We start from the raw sequence: 22,515 nt of genomic DNA, 5'->3' as shown, positions 1-22,515 counted from the left end.
TGATTCAGCATCTGGTCCAAGTGCTGGGTCCATGCACAGACACACTTTCATGGTGTAACGTGCCCTCGCCCAGATACTGGGCCTTTGTCTCTCCAGCAACACACACACCTCTGCTGCTTTCTACATCGTGATTTCAGGTACGGAGGTTATCTTGCTGGGACATGTGCTTGTGTGTACACATGTGTAAAGCTCTTTTTCTACTTGGACTGAGGAAATATTCAAGGGCTTGATGTATAGAAAAGCATTTGCATTGATGGATGTTGCTGTATTTTTTTCTTTGCAGAGTTTAATAAACCATATAACAGTTCCTTCAGTGACTATAATTAGCTGATTCTTCATTATTCCTCCCGTTGGCCTCAACAGGCACCCTGGACCCCATCCCCACTACCAGTGTGGTGGTCTCCTACCAGAGTTGAGTGCTCTGGAGAGCTGGCACAGTTAAGGGTGGCCGATGGTGGCCATCTGTTCGTGGTGTCTCTTTGCTGCTTGCTGTTGGTGTGGGTGGGAACCTGTCTTGGGGATTTGGGAGCAATCTGTGTCCTTCAGATTTGGGATTGGGGGAGGAATGTTGGGATGGCACAGGGCTGGAGCTGTTGGTCATGCTAAGGTTTGGTCTTTTCAGCAGACAGACCTTGTGTCCTCACCATGGGCATGATAGGCAGGAAGCTTTGAGGACCTCTGTGTTCATTCTGGTGGAGAACGGCCAGGGGGAAGTGAGGTGGCCAGTGATGGTGGAGAGGGTCCCCTGTGAGCAAGGAAGGGGTTACCCTTGCTCCCCATTACCTAAAGGGACTGCAGGCAGGCTGACTTCTAGTAACATCGTAGACTCGACATCAGGAAGAATTTGGTAACCATCGGAGTGAATGAAATAGAAGCAGACGGGTGGTCTTGGAGGAGGTGCGTGGGGGTGAGCAGGTCGTGCCGGCTGAACCGGGGGCTGTATTACTAGCTTCCTCCTAACTGCAGGTGAATTGGGGCTATAAGGTAAGGTGGGCGACACCTCCCTCGTGGTCACCACCAATCATTCTCCTGGTCCCAGTACCCCTTGGGGCAGCCCTCCCTCTATGGTGGCGGCAGTTTATGGTTTGTTACTTTTTTCCATTAACAGCTGAGTTTGGCCCAGGTCTCCCTTGGGCTCTGGCGGGATGGAGAAGCAGTCTCCCGTTGGTTTTCAGTTCTGCCCTCTTTGCTTTGGGGGGGCTGCCTGCCGCAAAGGATTTAATGCAGGTGTCTTTCCTACCTTGGTTCAGGCTCTGGTGGGTGGGTGTGAGGGACCGTATAATACCTGAACCAGGACACTTCAGGAACCAGGCCACGCTCTGCATCAGTGCGCTAGGCAGTGGGCGTCAACCCGATCATTTGGGATGTACACGGTTTCTTCGTTTATGTCGGTGGCTCTCCCCACAGCTGATGCAACATTGGACCAAAATTCGCCCAAGAAGCCATCCAGGGCTCCTCTCTCTTGCGTGCCCCAGCCCTCACATGCGCTCTGGGGTAAGGAGGACAGCCACAAAGGCCAACCCCTCCCGCAGAGAGAGAAGCGGCCAGGGCAGCTGTTTGCTGTAGCACCGTTGGCTGCTGGGGCATCCAGATACCTAAGAAGTGGGGGGCTCCCTGCTTGGGATCAGGCCTTGGAGCAGTTGACGGGGAGCTGGATCCTGGAGTTAAGTCCGAAACATGTCTGTTCCTGGTGAGCCTGTGCAGAGCCCGTGGCTCCCTTGAGGGGAGGTAGCTACCCTGTAGTGCCGGCTGAGCCTGGGGGCCCAGGTGGGCGGGAGAGGCTCTGACAGGGTGCTTTGTGTGGTGGCAATCTCCAGCTCAGCCGGCTGTCCTGCTGCCTCTGGGTCATGACTTGGTACAGATTGTTCGGGAGGCCCAGGCTCTGTCACATGCAGTAAGCCTTGCTCCACGGCAGGCATGCTCCTTGAATGGAGAGAGGAAGTGGTCTTGTCCCTGGTACAATGTTGCCTTTAAAAAAGCACCTTGATTAGGACGCCTGGGTGGCTCAGTTGGTTAAGCAGCTGCCTTCAGCTCAGGTCATGATCCCAGCGTCCTGGGATCGAGTCCCACATCGGGCTCCTTGCTCCACGGGGAGCCTGCTTCTCCCTCTGCTTCTGCCTGCCATTCTGCCTGCCTGTGCTTGCTCGCTCCCCCGCCCCCTCTCTGATAAATAAATAAAATCTTTAAAAAAAAAAAAAAGCACCTTGATTGAAGATTCCCCTTTTTGCAGCATATTTAAAAATGTCAGAAAGATAAATACTCAGCTTTCTTAATGTGTCTGCTTTGAATAGTCTTTTAAAAAAAAAGTCTGTCATTAATTCTCAGAGTTACAGGCTTATTCAGACTCACAGGTACTCTCCTCGCATTCCGTGGTGTGTCCGTCTCTCCTCCAGGATCAGAGTTTTGGTGGGGACAGGGACTAGACTCTCAAAGTCCCTTTTTTCCAAAAGTCCGGGAGATACATTTGTTCCCCTGGTTTTGAATCTGGTAGTTTCCAGAACAGTTTTTGGAACTTTACTGTTGGACCTGTGAAACAGGCATTGGCTTCTAGCTGCTTCCATATGGGGACCCTTCTCACTTCCCATGAAAACCCACCATTCAGAGGATCTAGGGAGGGAAAATGTTGTACGCTCCAGCCCTGGGTCTCCAAGATGGGCAGACAGGGCTCCCCCCCCATTCCAGGATAACCGGGAGGAAGTCAGGCTTGGTGTCAGAAGAGCCCCCATTGTTGTGGGGATGCAAGGCACCACATTTCCAAGGTTGGGGTAATGGCTTCTATGCTCAGTGACAGTTCTAGAAGGAGAGAGGCCTTGGGCCACAGGTTGGGGAGACACCACGAGGGGGTCAGATCACTCAGTGGCCTTTATATCCTGTTGTCATTGCTTGTGGCTTTTTGTAGACACCCAGGTGACCGGTCTGTTGATTTTTCTCCCAGAAGGAGTTGCAGGGACCCCAGGTCTTTCAAGATGTGAGTGAGGATGTCAAGACAGTGTTATGCTGGTTGAGGAGTGGGCAAAGCCGCCTTCTGCCTGAGGGAGAGCTGCTGGGGGCTTCTGGTTTGACTGGGGGTCATGCATAGTTTGGCCTGGGATGAACCTGGCGCGTTCTCTCTGGGCTGGCCTCTGCCATGCTAGAGATGAGGAAAGGGAGGCCCAGAGAGGTGCTGTGACCTGGCCAAGGCCACACGCAAGATCATCAGTGAAACCGGAAGCTTGTAGTTACCTCGCCCTACAGTCTCTGGTGGGCCTGGCTTTTGACTCAGAGGCCCTGACTGTGGCGTGTCTACAGAGCTCTGGGACACACCTGGCCTCTCACAGGGCCTCTGCCCTCTTCTGGCCCAGCGGGTTAGATCTCCAGACAACTGTCCCTTTGGCATTGGCATGGAGGACCACATTGCCTCCGCTCATCACTCCCCTGCTGGGCCCTGGTGTGTTCCTCACAGAGCACAGGGCAAGGAGGGGAGGGCAGGGCCATCTGCCTGGAGAGACCATCCTGATGGCTATGCAGTAGGGGAGGGGGGGACCCCCCCCCCAGAAGAGCTTCCGTTCTCCTGCCCAGTCCCCCAGTCACTCTTCCTCTTCCCCTAAAAACCATTTGGAGGATCATAACATTTATCATGAGCTTTATTATGGGAGACTCTTCTTCATGTTTAAAAATAAACGCTGGCTTACGGAACTATATTTGGTACATGGAAGCCGTTTGCATGTAAATGTGCTTAAAGGACACTGCTTTATTTAAGATGCAGAGTGTGCCCTGGCTAGGGGGGTGCGCTGGGGTGGGCTGTGGGAGGGACCCCCGGGTCTGCCTTGCTCAGGGCAGTTGGCTTGGAGTCTTCAGTCCCATTGACTCTGTCGTTCTTTCCCCGGGGACAATTGCAAAACAGGATAACTGGTGCTTAAAAAATGCATAGAAAATGTTTCTTATCACCACGTCATAATTGTTATGACTCAGAAAAGTAGAATTGCCATTCTCCTCTGCCTGTCTGGCCTCACTTTTGTTGCCTACCGAGTCCCTAGCAGCAGCTGCAGAATCATAAAAAAAGGGAGAGAGAGAGAGAAAGAAAGAAATCCAGGGCGATGCTTTATTTATGTTAACGGCTACATTTGACTTGAAAATTCCGTCCCCTGAGCCTTGGGGTCAGCACGTTACAGAGTGATGGATGGCTGTCAGGAGCAAGCCGGGCGGCAGATTGCGAAGGGGGAAGTGGACAGATGACGCCACGGGCTTTCGGGGGCTTAGCAGAACTCAGACCTTGAAAGGAACGCAATGGAAAACAAAAGCAGATGGAGAGCTCTGCTTTGGGCTCTGCCCTTCCCTCTTCTCTTTCTTTCCTTTTTCCTCCCTTTCCGTTGAACACTAGGAATGGGGCAGGGGCACCCCACTGCACAAGCACACTCCAGAATGTTTGTTGGGGTGAGTCTGGGGTAAGACCCTAGAGAGGCTGGGCCTGAGATGGTGGGACCCCCACCTGCCAGTGTCTAAGTCCTGTTTAGAATCCAGGGGGCTCTTCCTCTGGGGCATCTCTTGGTCAGAGCCCCATCGACCTCTCGGAGTCCCCCACCTTCTTCTTGGCCTCATTTCCCAGGTCCAAAAACTAAACAGGAAGGACCACCTCTTCTGGTAGACCGGTCCCACCTTAGATCCACGCTACTTTGGATTACGTTTCCAGAGGGCTTTCTGGCTAATCCTTGTATATTTTCGCTGGTGGAAACAAATGGCATTGGACCCACAGGCCTGTTTACAGATGGGGAGACACGGGAATGATGGAGGAGCTTTGAATTTTAAACATTAGCTAATGAGATTGCAGACGGGGGCACTGGGTGGAACGGCCTGGGTATTCCCAGGGAACACTGAGGGAGAGAAGCAGGCCAGGCTCGCTTGCTTGTTGGAGCCATGGACCTTTACGGAGCCCTTATCCGGTGCCAGTAGCCACGGAAAGTAGAGCGCTGAGTGCTGCCCTGGGTGTCCCAGCCTGGGTAAATAGAGGGGATGCACAGAACTCTGCAGGGAATAGGGTGCCAGGAGGACGAGGCTGATACTTCCCGGAGGAGGAGTGGGAAAAGGGAAGGCGCTTGGGGAGGGCATTCTGGGCCGCTGCTGAGGACATAGGCGGGTACGGAGGAGCCCAGCCTGAGGTGAGGCTGGAGCAGTGAGTGTGTGCTTTAGAATTGGGACTCCTGTTCCCAAGCGGACCGGATGGCCATTGACTGTGATTCCTCATTCCCCTTGCCTCTGCCTCTCCCTCCTTGCTGTTCTCGGGCAGTTGTGTTGGAGACGGAGCTGGCTGTTCATTCATCCGCTAATTGTTTTGATAAGAGACTCTAATTATCCACTGCGATCATCAGATTACCGTGAGCTCCTGGAGGGAGATTGGAGAGTTTGAGCCCACTGCTGCAGCCACTGGCAGCCCCCTCTCCCCGAAAGGGACCCCACATCAGCACCTAGCCCTTTGTGCCCCATTCCCGGTTGGTACCCACTGAGCTGTGGCATGGAGGTGTCCCAGATGGCTGGGGTGGGCCCTGGAAATCCACTGGAAAGCACAGCCCTGATGTCAAGCAGGACTTTCCCTTGGATTATCTTTGCCACTGTGTTCAGTCCACAGATAAGGGTTTTGGTTCTAGGGATTTCAGAATAAGGTGAGGAGTATGGAGAAAATCAGAGGAGAAGCAGTAATGCCTCTAATGCATCGACATCAGCAGTTGAGACTTCAAATGCCTTTTTTTGGGGCCGTTTGATTAAGTTCTACTTACATGTGATTTTGGTATAAAGAGAGCAATAGGCAAAAAACAACCAGGAAGGCCGATTATGAGTTAATCCAATAATCAAATCCTCCAGCAAAGGTAATGGGGAATGATGATGGTGTTGTAATCGATCTGATACGGACTCTTACATCAGTGGGAGCTACAGAGTGAGGGAGCATCTCATCTTGGGACGATGATCGTGATCGTATCTGTCGCCCACAGAAAGATCTGGGGTGGCGTGTGTGATCTCTCCCTGCTCAGGACTTGTTGGAGGGGAGGGTTGTACCCTCAGGGATTGTGTCTGCCATCATTTAGGCAATGTCTGTAGCTCCCAGATGAGCTGGTGAGCCTGGTGACCCCTGAGCTAGAGAGGCACAATGCCATCCTGCCTTCTCCCTGTGCGATCAGAGGTGAGGCTTTTTGAGAAAAGGGCAGGCCTGGGCAGTGCAGTCTGCTTGGGGACTGGAGTTGGGGGTGGGGACAGTGGTCAGGGGTGTGACTGCCCAGGGAAAGTCAGATCCTGGTCGGAGACACCAGCCTGCCATGTGTGCTAGCGTCCGAGGCTCTGTCTTCTCAGTGATAAGATGGTATCCCAGTGGGTGATGCCTGAGTTCCCTCTTGGCTCTCTGCTCTCTTGAGTGCCTTTGTTCTTGGACCTTCCCCCATACCCAAGCACAAGCAGGAAGCCAGAGAACTTAAGTTCGTCTTTCCTTGGTTCTCCAGCATTGCTGTTCCCGACATACTTTTCCTACCTCCTAGGAGAGGGGGGCTGGCTCTCTACCTTGGCTCTCCCATTGTCTTCACATTTGGGGCTCAGCTAGCTGGGAAGTTTGGCAACACCTCAGGCCATATATCTTGTAAACTGCCCTCCCAAAACGACCTCGTTGAGCAGATTTACCGATGTAGTGGGCCTGCCTGTTCTCAGGGGCTGCCGTACTAAATCACGGCAGGTCCAGTGGACTTGCACACCTCGACACAGAACTTTTCAGAAAATTTCAGGCAGGATATATCACTGCCCCATTAACTCCTTGCCATTAATCTCTTTCTCCTAAAAACCTGGAGTTGTCCCCAAAGCACCTGGAACTTGGTGAAAAACGGACCCATTTGGTAAATTCTGTAAATCAGGCTGGCTTTTTCCTTTCCTGGCTCCCCAGGGGGGCTTGCCTCTATCGCCTTGGGGATGGAATGCCCTGGGATTGGGGGGGCGGGGCAGGTGAAGCTACATCTTCGCAGGCTTTCCTAGGAGCACTCTGGGAATGGACACTGGCCTTGAGGCTCTTCCACTACCTGACCTGTGGAATCAGTGAGTGAGCAGTGTTCTCTGGGGGTGAGGACCAGGGCTGTCATCGTGAGGGCTGCCAGAGACTGCGGTGGCCCGTGGAGTGGCACAGAGGCTGGCGAGAGAATGGGGCCACGCCAGAGGACTGTGTGAAAGGTGCAGGTCCCTTCCCTGATTGCCGGAGAGGGATTTTGTTCTTCATAAGTAGGCAGAGAGGCAGGCGAAGAGAGAGGAAGAGAAGCAGGCTCCCCGCTGAGCAGAGGGCCCGATAAGGGGCTTGATCCCAGGACCCTGGGATCATGTCCTGAGCCGAAGGCAGAGAGGGCTTAACCCACTGAGCCACCCAGGTGCCCCGGGATTTTGTTCTGACAGGGTTTTGCCTACGGCCCAAAGACTGTGGAGAGCCCGTCCCCACATCTGGAGCCTGTGAGCTGGGGCTTTGGAGTCCACAGACCTGGATTTGAATGCAGCTTCTTTGGTCACTAACCACAGGAATTCAGGGGTATATGGAAAAGAAAAGATGTGACTTGGAAGAGTGGGGCCTAGGATGGTCAAAAGGAAGAATGAGAAGGAGCAGCTGTGAACTCCAAGAAACAGGTTCTGTGGGCCCCAGCTCCTTCACTCAGCGAGCATGCTTGAGGATTAAATGAGAAGGTTCTTGTAAAATGCTTAGCATAATACCTTGTGCTTCCCGACTTTCAATAACTGATACTCAGTAAATCTTATTGGGGGGGCACAGGAAAGCTGCTGTACCCTACTTGTTTGTCCTGCTGGGGTGGGCCCAGGCTAGCCTGAAGGGAGGGGACTCTCGTTTTTTTGCCAGCCCCCCCCCCCCCCCCCAGTCTTTGCAACCTTACTTAACAGGTAGAAGCAGAGATGGGACAGTTGCCATAGGCCTTGCTGGGTCTGTATTGTTAACCTCTGGATGAATTCCCCTCAAGTCTCCCCTGTCCCTGGAATCTAGGCTTCTGGAATCCCAGATGGAGCCTTGCCCCCCCGCCGCCCACTGCCTCTGCAGGCCTTCTCTCTGCCCTCTGCTTGCCTGAAGGCAGGTAGTGAGGCAGGTAGCATGGCCAGGAGCAGTCCTCCACTGCCTGTCAGGACAGGGTCTGGCTAGCAGGCTGGGACAGGAGGCTGGAGCACTACCTTCTCTAGGGAAGATGCGGAGCCTTGGTATCCTGCCCTGCTGGAGAAACTGGTTTCTAGGGCCTGCCTCCCAGCCCCACCTGCGAGAGGGGTCCCTGGGGCTGGGGACATGGATCTTGTCTGTTACCAGGAGTAGTTTACTTTTCTGCTCTTTTGGCAAAAGTCAGCATTATCTGTGCATCTCTTGGCCTTTTACAAAGCTAATTAAGCCCTAGAGGCAGAGTTTTTTTCTTTTTTCTTTTCTCTTTTTTCAAAGATGTTTCTTTCCCAGCTAAAGAGTAGTTTTAGGTGCTTTGGGAGCTTAATCCACTTGCTCCAGGGCTGACCAGAGGTTCCCAGTGCTAGGGGATGGGTGGGGGAGGGGAAGGACGCTGGACCTCTCTGCTCTGTCCTCCCATGGAATGTTCTCATAACTCAGATACCCTGCCCTTTCTTTGTCCAGGAAGCCTGGAGTATTCTCCTGAGTTCCTTAAAAATTTGAAGGCTAGGGTTCAGTGAATAGACCTGTGGGGAGTGTAAGTCATTATTTATCAGTATTGTCCCAGAAGGTGGGGAGCCTTCTGTTTTTATTCCCAGGTCCCCACCCACCCACCCCCCATAAGGTGCCGGGTGCAATTTGGAGGAAACAGGTCATTGTACAGGTTGTCTGCCCCATGACACGTGCTGTGTTAGACTTTCAAAGCTGCCTCGTGATGTGAGTTGACTTAACATTTGAGGTCTAAGTGGGCTGCTGGTTTTGTCTGAACCTGGCTTTGTTGATTGGAGGGACTGGGGAAGATAGCCGGCTTACTTCTTGGAGACCACAGCTCTCCCTTCTTGTTCTTCCCTTTGCCCATCTTGGGAGAAAGGGCCTTGCTTTCTGCATCTCTTAAGTGCACACCCCGTGTCGCTGCCTGACTTGGCCTGGTCGTTATCTTCAGGTACCGGTAGGTGCCATCTTGAATTTCTGTGCCAGATGCGTTATTCGGTAGTAGTGATAAGAAAGAACTGTTTGTAGTGGGTCCTTGAGGGACATGCCTCCTGGCCTGGATCGGAGAAGGCTGGCCGTTGTCGTGGCTGGTGGCTGCCGGCCAGGGCTGCTTACAATCCACAGAAGCGTTCCAGTTCCCGCAACCAGCTCCGCAGTGCCCCCCCCCCCCCCCCCCCCGTCAGAGCTCAGGTCTGTGCGGTTCTTCAGTCCGCATCAGCGCTGTCCACCACCCCCTTGCTGCCCGAAACTGTGCCTTACTCTGTCTCAGCAGCCAGCCAGCCACAGGAGGGAGAGCGGATACTTGTGACCAGACCAGAACCTTCCTGAACAGTGAGCTCATAAGCGGTGCCTTGGGAAGGCTGGAATCAGGCCCATAGCTGTGCCCCAACCATGGCCCCGTAGGTTGTGGGTAGAAAAGTTTTCAGTCCCAGAGCTTTGGAAAGGGCAGGGTAGAGCAGTCCATAGTCCATTTTCCCAGCCAGCTTTCTGGTTTTATCTCAGGCGGTCCGGCATTACGTGAAACATCATGGCTTCCCTCTTTTCCTTCCTTACTCAGCCCCTCACTTCACAGGCTGAGGGCCTCACACTGCACCCCCCCGTGCACCACCCCCTTCACCCACCATGGGGAGGCATTCTGTCCGTTTTTGTGCTGGTGGTCTTCCACTTCATCTCCTCCGTTCTGCTCTTCCTGATCAGAATAGCACACAGTAGGCACTCAGGGACGTCAGAATGAGGGACTGCGGTTGGTCTGTCCCCCGCAGAGGGCTTACTGGCTGCACGCCGATGTGCCCGAGTCGTACCTGTCTTCATTTGATCTGCTCTATGGCTCCCTGGGTTTAGCCTGCGTTCCCCCGTCTTTCACGGTGGGGCAGAAGCTGGGGCTCGGGCAGGTGAAGGCCCGCCCGGGCCCCAGAGCTGGCCGCCTGCTTGTGCAGAACCACCCAGAAGAGCCCCTGCAGCGTCCGTGGTGTATCCGAGTGATGGAGTGCACGTACTCAGGACAGTAGCTGGGTGGGGTGAAGGGAGCCCCTTCAGGGACAGATGCCAGGGATGGACACCCGCCAGCCGCCGGGCCTTAAGCAATGGCTGGCCGTGCTCATGTCCCTCATCTGGACGCTGCCGCTGGAGCTCTTGCTCTGCAGCAGTCGTCCGGCCGTGCTGCACCCGTGTCTCGATGCTACTGCTTTCTCTTCTGCTTCAGGTACAGCCTGTGCTCTCCAGCTGGGCCCAAGGTCTTGCAGGCTCTGCGCCTTTGCTCCAGGGCATCCCTGGTCCCTCACGAACAGAGGGGCTTCTTGGAGTTTCCTGGATGTTCCACGTTCCTGTGTGTCACTGGGCCTTGGTGCGTGCTGTTCCCCTCCACCTAGGATGCCCGATGCTCCTTTTGCATGCCTGCAGGGTCAGCTTGCCTTTAGGACTGGGCTCCAGGTTCTTCCCCCAGCACACCTTTTCTGCCTTCTTAAGGCGCTCATATTATTCATTCATCCCACCCATGCATTGGGTGAATGTCTTCATTTGCCAGGTACGTGTTGATTGACTGATTGAGATTGGGGATTGAAGTTATCTGTGCTTATTTCTCCCCCGCAGATTCCTTGAGATCAGGGCCTGTCTGTGTGGCTCTGCTCCAGGTTCCAACACCTGGATGATTCTTGGGATCTTGACTAATTCCTCTTTTTTGGGAATGGGGTCTGGAACCCAGAACCAACATTTCTCATCTTAGAGGCTGGCTTTTCTTCCACATAACTTTTTTTTTTTTTTTTAAGATTTTATTTGTTTATTTGAGAGTGAAAGCACAAGAGAGTGAGCACAACCTGGGGGACAGGGGAGGGGCAGAGAGAGAGAGAGAGAGAGAGAGAGGCAGATTCCCCACTGAGCAGAGAGCCTGACGCAGAGCTTGGTCCCAGGACCCCAGGATCATGACCTGGGCCAAAGTAAGACACTTAACCAGCTGAGCCACCCAGGCATCCCATCTTCCATGTAACTTTTATCTGATGCCTTTCTTCCCTTGGAAGTCACTGGAGATTGTGGTGAATCTCTCCCCCACTCGACTGGAAGGCCCTAAAGGCCGGGGCACATCAGATTCACCTTGAAGTCCTACCCCCTTCTTTCTGCCTGGTGTGGAGCAGGTACCTGAGCGTCCATGATGGCGGGAGCAGCAGGAGGTGGCCTCCAGTTGCTGGATTTCAGGGGGCTCTGTGAGCTGAGAGAGCCCCCCTTCTGTCAAAACCTGAAAAACTGTGGAGTGTGTCCAGACAGAGAGTTCGGAACTGGGCTCCTAAGCACTGATCTTTGTGGTTGGCTGGTTCCTTAGGCCTTTCCCACACCACCTGCTTCCTTGAAAGAGGAAGGGGCCAACAAAAGGATAGTAAAAATACTGGAAACACCATGTCTTCACTGCCCCCCTCCCCTTCTTCTGGACCCTTTTTAAAGCCTAATAAATTGATGCAGAACCTGCTTTGGGCCATTTTTCCTGGAGGCAGTCATTGTACTTCTGGAAGGCTGACACCTGCCTGGAGGGTTGATTGTTAACAGAATCAGAGAGGGTCTGGGTTGGAAAGTAGGTAACAGAATGGGTTTCCTGGGAGTGGGGGGGAATTAAGGATCCTCCTAGTTGTTGGGCTGAAGGTGGGCTCAGTGGGTGGTAAGGTTTTGGAAGAAGCTGCTGAGCTGCTGAGCTGGGAGGCAGCGCCCTCCTCCCTGGAGAACCCCTGTCCCATGCTGTTGCCACCACTGCCGCTTGTGTGTTTAGAAATTTCCCCATTAGAGGTAAATCCTCAGGAGTTCCTTTACCCTGGTTTTTGCCTGCCTTTCTCCTCAATGAAAGCACATGTCTACACCGCTTGGTGTAGGCCTGACTGGGAGCTACACAGGTGGTTTGCAGGCTGTTTCCTGGAGGAAATTTGGACAGTTGAACAGGGGCGGAGGTGGGCTCAAGTCTAGCTCATCACGCAGAAGCTGTGTGAGTAGGAAGTCAGCTCTTCTCTGAGCCTCCGGTTTCTCATCTGCAGATGGGGGATGAGGCTAGAGTTCCTCTTCTCCAGCTTAGAAGAATTAGAAAGAGTGTGTGTAGGGGGCACCCGGGTGGCTCGGTCAGTTAAGTGTCTGCCTTCCGCTCAGGTCACCATCTCAGGGTCTTGGGATCGAGCCTCATGTCGGGCTCCCAGCTCAGCGGGTAAGTTTGCTTGTCCCTCCCCCTCTATGCACTCTCTCTGAAATAAATAAAATCTTAAAAAAAAAATGTGTGTGTAAGAGGATTTGGCACATAGTCAGTGCTCAGTAGTGGTTGGTTCCCTGTCTCCTGTTGAGCGTGGTCTGCAATAGCCAGTGTGGTGTAGAAAGTCTAGAATGCAAAGGAGTCAGCCACAGCAGGGCAGCATCTCCAAGACTTTTATAAAATGGGAGTATCTCCTGGTCAGGTTGCTGAGGGGAGAAAAGGAGATCGTGGGAAGAAGGTGCCTGGTATATCCTAGGACACCATGACCTTCTCCCTCCACTCACCCTCTCAGTGAGTTCTGAGGCTATGTTAAGTGGTGGAGGTCAGGCCAGGGCGAGTAGTCTGCTAGTCTGGAAGACCTCTGCAGTGGCCGAGCGGAGCAGAGGAGGGGGAAGGCTCCTGAGTGGAGCTGGGGATCTGAGAACAAGGCCTGTGGTGAAGGGAGACCCTGGAGCCTGTGGTGGTGAGGGGGCGGGTTGGGGGGTGGTTCTGGGGATGTGGCCCTTTCCCAGCATCCTGTTCCTTTAAGCCTGTGCTTCCAGCTTCTCTATGGGGAGGTGGGACTGCAGAGAGCTGCTTGGAAAGCTCAGTCTGCCCCTCCCCCAAACGCTGGGGGTGTGAAGATGAACTGGGGTAACTACAGCTTGGTGTTTTGGTGTCTGCGAGAAAAGCAGAATTGGCTCAAGCTGCTTTCTCAGTTAAGGGGATTTAAGAAGAAAAAAAAATTTAATCCAACCCTGGTGATCAATCTGACACCTTCCCTTTGAGCCCCAGATGGCTGACTGGGGCAGAAAGTTGGCTGCCGTGGCTGCTGGGGAACGAAACGGTGTCCCTGTCTCTGTATATGGAGAACTGTGCACTCTGTATAATAAAGCCCGTCTGCCTGGTTTGGATTTTTTGGGGAGGGTATTTAGATATTCCCAGAAGGCTCCTGTTGGTTAAATGTCATTCTCGGAAGTGTCGTGTTAACAGAGAGCTCGACTCACCCGGTTTGGCTGCCATGGTTCAGAGTCTTCCCACCACTTGTCCCCTTGCCGAAGTCCAGGGCCTGGTCACGCACTAGATGGGTTTGAAGGAGGACAGAGACCCAGGCATGGCTCTTCCCCCGCCTTAAGCAGGGTGGCCTGTCTTTGGAGTCCATTGAGGGACAGTTTGGAAAGTGAAAGGAAAATGTTCACTACACCATTATCTTATCACAACTTCTAGACTCGGATTAAATGCTGTCCAGGTCTGTACATGTGTTTGTGGCCTGCTTTTTCTTTGGATAAGCATGCTTCTTATTACTCCTAATTATACCTTAATGGCTGCGCAGGTTTTATTTAACTGTCGTTCATCTTACTGGATCTCCCTTCCTGTCCTCCCCGTTCCCACCCCACCATTGTACATAACACTGCAGTGAACATCTTAGCATTTCATTTTTGGATGATTTCCTTGGAATAAATTCTCAGAAGTGAAATTACCGGGTCAGAAAGTATGGGCCTCTCCTTTCAAGATCCTTGAGTCATTTTGCCAAATTATTTTCAAACGGATTGTCTTGATTTACACTGATGCTGGAATAGATGAATGGGCATTCTGACTGCATTTTTGCTTGCACTGGGGATTATGAAACACGATTTTAAAGGAAGCTCTTTTTTTTTTTCCCTCTAGATGAGAAATGTTCTAACCCTGACTTTTCTGCTTTTTGTACCAACCCCCATATCTGACTGCTGTGTGCTTCTTGGAGCACCAAGTAAAGTGTGCCGAGTCCTTTCTGCTCCCTGGCTGCTGAAGGCTCACAGCAGCCCAAGAGAGAGGAGAGGGTGGCTGGTGGGAACACAGGTAGGCCAGGTGTGATACCCTGCAGGATGAGCTTCGAGTGCTGTCAAGGTTAAGGAGAGGAAGTTGCCTTGGAGAGCCTTGGCCTTGAGGAATGGGCGTGGCCAGTGCTTGCCAGGCACCCCCTCGCTCATCGCTCATCGTTTTGTTCCCCAGTGTTTATGGTGCCTCCTGGGCACCACGCTCAGTGGGGATAGGGAGATGGATAGGAGCCAGACGTCTTTCCAGGCAGACAGAGTCACACACAGGGAATTTCTATATGATGTGACAGATGGCTGGAGAGGGTGCCATGGGTGATCAGGGCCGGAGTGACAAGCACTGCGGTTCTTTTGTTCTCAGGATTTTCAACTCCCTTCTCCCTTCCCTGTTCATCAAAGGCTCCCCTTACGAGCAAGGAAGGCTGGGCAGATCAACAAGTATTCCTTCCTCGTCCAGTATTCATACCCAAGTGCCCTTTGACTTCACGGACTTGTGCTGGGAAGAGGTGTTAGAAGCCAGCAGCCTGGTACCTGTTGGGGTACAGTGGGTGACGGGTTGCTTACTGCCTAACTAGGCTGCTCACTCCATGCCCTTTCCCTCTAGGGCCCTTTGGGGTCCTTTTTAGGAAGGATCTAAGGAAATATTTAAGGCCTTAGCATATTGGTCCTGGGAAGCAGGATTACAGGTGTCAGGCCCAGCTTTTTCCCATCCAATTAATAATCTATGTCCCAAGTCATTTTTGCACTCGGAGGCTTCCTCCCATGTGTGCCAGGCGGGGAGGCCCTGTTGCCCCACTGGCATTGGTGAGACTTCCCCAGCCAGGTCTGGGCACAGTGGAGAGGCTACAGCTCCTGGTCACATTTTGTCACATGGAAGGTTCTTACGCCCATCTTCTTGTGGGTGGAAGAGCTCTGTGGTGTAGGGGAGTCCTGTATTGTTTCTGCTTCTCCATGGAGTTTGTGCGACACATTAAGTCTTCAGACTTGCTTTTTAGGATGTGTCCCACATGCTAGGTTGGTGTGGTTTGTCATTGTGTGGTCATCCTCCCTGCGGTCCATCCACCAGAGAACCAAGTAATCCTGTCTCCCACTGGGGACTGGGGCTAGGGTTACATGTTGGGGCCAGGGGCCCGTTTGGGTGCCTGGGAAGAGCCCCAGGATAGGAAGGGAGGTCTGGTGCTGGGCCTGACTCTGCTGCTTACTCACTAGCTGGCTGGGCCCTGCCAGGCCCCCATTTTCATCTCAACCACCTGGATTCTTTCTAGGTCTACAAAATGAAAATCCCAGGATTCCTGGTCACTAGCTGTCCTGAGGTTCCTGGAAAGCTTGTTTGGGGAAAGCTTGGCCATCTTGAACCTAAGTAGCATGAGCTTAAGACCTCTGGGCAACCTTCAGCCATCCCCCCAGGGAGGAGACTCTCGTCTCTAGTGCTTTTTGTAAGACCTTAGGTGTGGACCCCAGGGAACTTTTTGCTGATTTCAGAAAACTTGGGCCCACACCTGGCTTCGGTGTGGTCATCTCCCTTTCCCCTCAAGTGCCTGGTTGGGGAGCAGAGAAGCCTGGAAGTGGAAGAGGACACAGAACCCCCAGATTGTGCCCGGGATGGGGTGGACCATAGGACCAGCGCCCAGCTGCCTTCCATTGTCTGCCAGGGCAGTAACCTTAGCCCCCTCCCCTAGGTCCTCCTTTTGAGAATAAACATATCAACAGGATTGATTACCCCATGGGTCCCTGGGCAGCTGGCTCTGGCCGGCATCTGGGGCTGATTTCTCCGCTGTCGCACAGCCATTGTCTTGGATTATTCACTTCCACAAATCAGGTTGGCTTCACCGCCCTAACCCTACCACGACCCCCAGATGCTTGTTTGTCGGTTGAATGAACACTTCCTGCTCAGTGGGGCCGGCAGGGGTGGGTGGGGAGGGAGGGGGTGGGGTGGGGTGGGGAGGGGAGAGCCTTAAGCACACGTGGACAGCCTCTGAGCCCCACCCCCCTGCCCTGATGCAGACAGGATGTTCCCATCCCAGCTCCTCCCCAGCCTGCCAGCCTAGCCTGCCTTTCCGAAGTGGATTCAGAGTGGAGGAGACATTTCCAGGAAGCTGGCTCAATCCCCTGATCTGGAAGGAGAGCTTGGTGGGGAGGAGACTCTCAGGGTCGTCAGCTGGGCGCTGTCCTGTGGCCTCTGCCTCCCAGGTGGGAATGACAGGTCTTGAGTCCTGGCATCTCCAGGCATGGGGGTTGGTCTGCTTTTAACACTGGGCTCAGGAGCTGTGACAAGACAGGACAGCCTTCAGGGCAGAAAACAGGTCGTGACTTTGCTTTGAGCCCAGAGTGAAGGCTATGGAAGCGTGAATGGGAGCATGTTCTCTGAAATCCCGTCTATTCTTCCAGGCTCATCATGAGCTACACCCTCCTTGTGAAAGGAAGCCCTCTTTGACCACTTGCCCCATACAATCCCTTTCCTTTGAGATACTACAAAGCTCAGAGATGGTGCTGTGGGCTGGAGCCCTTTTCCTGTGGGCTGCTGCTTTGTTGCACGAGAATGAGAAAAGGCAGGTAGGCCAGGGAATGCTGGGGAGAGGCAGATGGGTGTAGGCTGAGACAGGTGTGGACGAGAGCTTCTGTCGCTGGAGGGTGTGCCCGGTGCATCTGCCCAGCTGCTGCGGGTGCCACTGGGACCCCCGGCTCTGTGGACCCGGGGACACAACACAGAGCTCAGTTCAGATGGAGTAATTCGAGGACTGCTTCTATGTGCTGCCTTCTTCCTTTGGTGTGGTGATAATGGTGTGGATGGTTCTCCAGGTGAAGACCCTAGAAGTCGGATCCTCTCCTCTGCACTGGACATGAGGTGGAGGGTGGAGGGCGAGGCGGGGTAGGGGGTGGAAGGGCTGCTTGTTCCGTGTAATTGGGCTGCTTTCCTGAACCTCCTGGCTTGCAGCTCCCTCCCAGAGGAACGGTGGGGATAGTGGTGGCCGCAGGGCCAGGGTGCGTCACCTTCGTGTGCTGCACTTGATTTGTGCAGCCTGTTTGCTCTGACTTGATTTGGAGACCTTGCTGGTAGGGTCCTTGGTAGGGCTCCAAGCCCTGCAACCGCACCGCCCTGGGTGCTCCCCACTGCGGTCTTATGCGTCAGGTGGGTTGCTGGTCTTCTCTTTGCCCCAGGAGTCCTGCAGGGCCCCGCCATCTAGCAGGGGTCAGAACCAACTTTAACTTCCAGGTTCTCCACACTGCCTTGCTGCCTTCTGGCCTTTTGTTCCGAAGCAGAGGGTCCCTGTGGCTCAGCCCTTCCCCAGGGTGTTTCCAGTCTGGGAAGACAGGAGCCCTCACTCCAAGCCCTTGGTGGGTTCCCTCTGCCTTGAGCCCAGGCCGCCCAAGGCCAGACCGGAACTCTGCTGCCCCCTTCTGGGATGGCCTGCTCTCTCCCCATGCTTGTCCCCACCTTGCTTTGCTTTCCTCTCTACGAGGAGGAAGTGTTACTGGTTGGCTCAGTGAAGCGTGTGTGGCTCAGAAGACAGGAGACCGCAGATTTCTTGTTGCTCAAGACTCGGGAGAGATGAGGGTGGGGGCCTGTGCTCCTTCCAGGTGCCATTAGCCTGGAGCGGAGAGTACTAGATAGGACCCCGAGGAGACCCTTCTCACTGGCCCACGGCTCACCAGCACCCGTGGTTCACCTTGTCTTGGGAAGTGGAGTTGTTCCCCCTGCCTGTCACTCGGGTTGTGGGCGGTTCAGTTCTCTGACAGACCAGCCGGTGAAAATGCTCTAAGGGGGGATCTCTTCTCTTCCCAGGAGCAGAAGAGGCAGAGCGGGAAGTGTGGCCTTCCCACTCCCAGCCCGGGATGGTGCCCACCCCAGCCCAGCTTTTGCACTTAGCTCTTGTTCTTCCCATGGTCTGGACTAGTGCTTTGCAGACTGCATCAGGGAACCACTTACCCCGATTAAAACAGCCAGGGTGGGGGCAGGAGGAAATGGGCCTGGGGTGCTTTGGGAATGTTTTAGCTAATGCGGGGAGTGCTTTTTAAAAGGCAGGTAGAAAAGTTTTTTTCTCTTAGTAGATCAATTAAAGATCTTTCTTAAAATTAACCCCTGGAAGGTGTGTGTTGGTGGGCTCTGTTTCCCGATGTATACCCAGCACCGGGCAGACCTCCCCCACCCCGCAAACACATACTCTCGATGCCTTTAGCAATTTCTATGAAAGGTGACCAAGTGTTTTTCAAAAGAGCTTCCCCTCTGTGATAAATGCCAGGTAGTGACTGAGCCCGCGGCCCCTGGGGAGAGAGAAGAAAGCCTGGCCCAGCCCGGGGAGGCTGGCTGTGCCGCCCCGAGGTCTGCATGGCCTGCTGGCAGCAGCAGGCACGGAGACGGGCATCTCGTCAGAGCCAGGCAGATGGCGTTCACCTGCTCGGGACATGCTCCCTGGTGCCGGGGCCCTTGGAGTCGCTGGGATAATAACAGACAGCTGCCAGCTCTGGGGCCGAGATCTGCGGGCATTCAGACACTTGGGAAGTGTGCAGGGGAGAAGGAGCAGGCCCCAGGCCTCCCCTCCCCACCTCGGTTTGTCTTTTGTTTTGAGATTTGTGTGCAGGGGAGGGGGGGCCGCCCCCCCCCAACATCCGAGCAACAAGAGTGTTTTAATAGAGGACAGTTCTGTTTTGGAAACGACAAGAAAGCGCCTTGTCAAGTGTGACCTGGCCTCCTCTTTGTCCAGCCTTCTCCCGCTTTGTGTGCACCCGCAATGAGTTTTGTTCCAAGGGGCAAAGGAGTTGGACATGGATTTGCTGTGTTCCTGGGGTTTTCTTTCTTTTTCCTTTTTTGGCAGCGGCTGAGGCTTTTGGTTATTTCTGAGTACAGGGCAGTTGGGGAGCTGGGGATTTTCAGGACCACTCCAGAGTCTTTGAGTTTTACCGGGTGGTGTCTGGAGCGGTAGAGAAGCCACCCAGAGCCACCTTGCTGACATCCTGCTGTTTTCCCACCCCACTGAATATGTGGGGGAAGGGACCTGGTATTTCTCACAGCGCCCACAGCCTCGAATCCTCACAGGGAGGTTTCCCCACCTTGTAGTCCGATGCAGGGCTGACTGTTCTGAGAACCGGCTTCATTTCCCTTCTCTTGCCATGCAGGGGAGGGGCGCTGGCTGAGGCCTCCCTTCATTCTAGGGTCCTGTACCGTGGCTAAAGCTCAAGCCTGTGTTGACTTGGTCTGGCTCGTTGTGGAAACTTCGGCTCTCATTGAGGCAACTTACAAAATTGTGTATTGTTTGGAAGCAGCTCCGTCTTTTGGGGTCTGATGGAAATTTTATAACCGCCCTCCAGGCAGAGCTCGTGCCTCACTCCTTCAGGCCAGGCCCGGAAGGCAGGTTTGCCAGTGGTGTCCTAAGGTGCGGGAAGATGACAAAACCTGCTTGATAGTCCACACCACTCGAAGTCGTGTGCCCTGTTTGCCTTACACGCCCTGGGAGTGCTGTTGACAAATGGGCCTGGTTTAGTCCCTAAAGCTATAGGCTGTGTGTGCCTCATGCAGTCAAAAAGTGCATTGTCACTTTGTCACCGTGGTAAGTTGGACCAGCTTTTCCTCTCCTCTCTCTAACTATTCCAAATCTGTGAGAAGCCAGTGGCAGACATTACCTTTTTCTTAGGTATTCTTCATTTTCAGAACGGACCTAGGAATGAATCCCTGCCCCTCTGGTTTGGGGTGCATCGTTCTAATCTTCTTTGTTATTCTAATATTGTTCTGGTGAGGGGGCTTGGGAGTTTTTGTTTGGGGGGTTGTGCTTTAAAACATTCATTCTTCACCATGAGAGATTCAAAGATTAATTAGGATGGGATCTTTGCCCTCAAGGAGCCCACCGTCAAGGAAAGCCAGACAGAGCATTGAACACAGTACAGCGTGTGGTTCCATGCAGGGCCCAGGCCAGGGTCAGCCAGGCACAGAAGAGAGAGAACGGGGCGGTTCTCTCGGGTCAGGGGCGACGTGGAGTTGGTGTAAAGATTGGTAGAGGAGGTGATGGTAGGGCTGATCTGGTAGTGGAGACTGGTGTTTGCTAGGCAGCCAGAATGGAGGGAAGCTGTTTCCTTCAAAGAAGGCAGTGGGCCTGAGGATTCTAGGGCCCAAAGAGCAAAAGGAGGAGAGTGTGATGGGAGCATAGGTACCCCAGGTAGCAGGGCTTGGGTGGCCCAATGAAGTCTGGCTTTCGTTCATCCTGGGGGTTAGGGGGAGGGGGAACAGCTGGAAGCCTATCTGAGTCTTCCTGGTTTCACTCTGGGAATCTGGAGGTTGAGTGTCAAGGTGAGTAATGGTGGTGGGCACCAAGGGGAAAGACTACAGTTGTCATGGAAAGAACCCAGTGTTAAGCAGGTGCCAGCTCTGCTAGCTCTGTGTGACCCAGCTCTGCTAGCTCTGTGACCCTTGGCAATCCGATCCTCAGTTGCCTGCTCTCTGAAATGGGTCATATAGAGAATTTACATCTTGGGCTTGGTGTGAAAATAGATAAAGAGACATGAGCATAGCAAGTGCTTTGTACCAAATAAACACATACTGTTGCTATTGGCTTTGTAATGATACACCCATAATAACAGCTCCTAAGAAGCGTCAGACACCAGGGTACTGGTCCCACTCACCCCCACCCAGGGATTATCCAGGAGAGTGCTGAACATGGCCTCATATGAGGCCATTCTTTTGCCGTGGCTTTTTACCTCTGTTATGCCAGTCTGGTTTCAGATAACCTGATGTTCACTGATAATGAACCTGGTGTCCTGGCCTGAAACTCTATGCCTGTTCGGACTTGTAGCTTTTCCCCTGTCCTCTGTGGGTGCGTTCAGTGACACGGGACTGACACCAGCTTGAGGCTTATCGCACCAAGGTGTACATTATCACATCCCTCCCGCTCTTTCCCTTAGCTAGTGTATCATCTCCACTCTGTCCTTGGGAAGGCCTCAGGGGTTCTGTGCAGGTGAGATGTGGTCCTGTCCAATGGGGTGGGCTGGGTGGGGGTCTTAGAGTCTAGGAGGAGGAGTAAGGAAGGAACCCAGGAGCTGCCAGTTTGGAGAGAAGAGAGCCAGGAGATGGAGTGGGGGAGGGAAGGGCGGCATCGTCAGGTAGCCGGGAGTCTGGGAAGGGCTACTGAGAACGCTGGGTGCTGTTTCCCTGGGACCTCGAGGGTTAGGGTGTTTGTACAAACGATGAAGAGTGGGAGCGGATCTCAGTAGAAAATGGGGGGAGGTGGAAGAATGGCTAGCAGGTCAGGGTGCCTGGGATTGGGACAGAACTGGGAGAGGGCAGAAGAGTCTGCCAGAGAGGGAACCAGGTAGTAGTAACTCTCTGCGAGCCATGACCTCACCTGAGAGCTTCCTTGTGCCTCTGGCGCATCATCTATAAGAAGATCAGACTTGGAGTGCCTGGGTGGCTCAGTTCATTAAGCGGCTGCCTTTGCTCATGTCATGATCCCGGAGTCCTGGGATCTAGAGTCCCACGTCAAGCTCCCTGCTTGGCCTAGAGTCAGCTTGTCTCTCTCCGTCTACCTGTTTGTGTGTGCCCTTCTTTCGCTCTCAAATAAATAAATAATATCTTAAAAAAAAAATAAAAGATCAGACTTGAGTACATTGCTGCTTTGCTGTGGCTCAGAGCTGCCCAGGCTGGCAGAGGAAGGCAGTGGCCTCCCGCTTGAAGCTTCCTTCTCTTTTTAAAAGCGTTCCGTGGCCCTGTGATTGCTCGCCGACATAACTTTCTGCTCTCCTAACTGCATCTAATTTGCTGTCTCTCAGCCGTGACATTTGATAATAGAAAACTCACTATTCATTGGATGCCTATCATGGGCTGCCCCCATGCTAGACAGGTGCTTTACCTTCCCTGACCGCAGAAAGGAGACATTCAGGGGACAACACAGGGAAGGGAAGGGCCTGGGTCTCTGCTAGGGAATTTGCATAAGGACCCTGGGGAGTAAACTGGAGTAAGGTTGTGCTTCCCCTCTTACTCAGCTAGCAGCCCAAAGGCTCTCAGAGTGCATATCAGAGCTAGGATTTGTTCCTCCCAGCCTTGCTCCCCATAGCACACCTCCCTCCAGATGCCTCAGCACTGGTCTCTGCCTAGCTTTTCTCCTGTCATGGTAAATGTCTGCCGGCTGTGCTGGAGGGTTCCTCGGTCCTGTGCATCCTTTCCCCTTTGTGATGGCCGTGGCGATGGGGGTGGGGGTCGCTCTGGGTTTCTCTGGGGTTGCCTTCTCCATCGGTAGTGGACAGCTGAGAGGTCCTGGGCCAGGCCTGAGGGTTGTTTCCACAAGTGAGGACTGGTCCGTTGTCCAGCCACATTCCCAGCCTCAACCTCTAGCCTTGCACCAACAGTATTTATTCCTTATCAGCAGGACGTCCTGGCGCTGGATCCC

General features: G+C 53.6%; 1 protein-coding gene across 6 annotated transcripts in view; it reads left to right on the top strand.

Annotated features, from left to right (window-relative positions):
• SSBP3 (single stranded DNA binding protein 3) overlaps positions 1–22,515 on the top strand; it is a 161,359-nt gene that overhangs the window by 69,582 nt on the left and 69,262 nt on the right. For 3 of the 6 annotated variants that reach the window (XM_045064571.1, XM_045064568.1, XM_045064566.1), the window contains exon 1: positions 16,127–16,333. The exons of the other annotated variants lie outside the window; for them this stretch is intronic. In XM_045064571.1, the coding sequence (XP_044920506.1) occupies positions 16,142–16,333 (192 nt within the window). In that variant the 5' untranslated portion in view covers positions 16,127–16,141. Of the gene's footprint in view, positions 1–16,126; positions 16,334–22,515 lie in introns of those variants that run through there. 6 annotated transcript variants of the gene reach the window in all.

The sequence above is a fragment of the Mustela putorius genome, unplaced genomic scaffold, assembly GCF_011764305.1.
Source record: "Mustela putorius furo isolate JIRA1106 unplaced genomic scaffold, ASM1176430v1.1 tig00003853_pilon_pilon_pilon, whole genome shotgun sequence".
NCBI classification, from domain to species: domain Eukaryota; kingdom Metazoa; phylum Chordata; class Mammalia; order Carnivora; family Mustelidae; genus Mustela; species Mustela putorius.
This window is presented reverse-complemented; position numbering and strand designations above follow the sequence as displayed.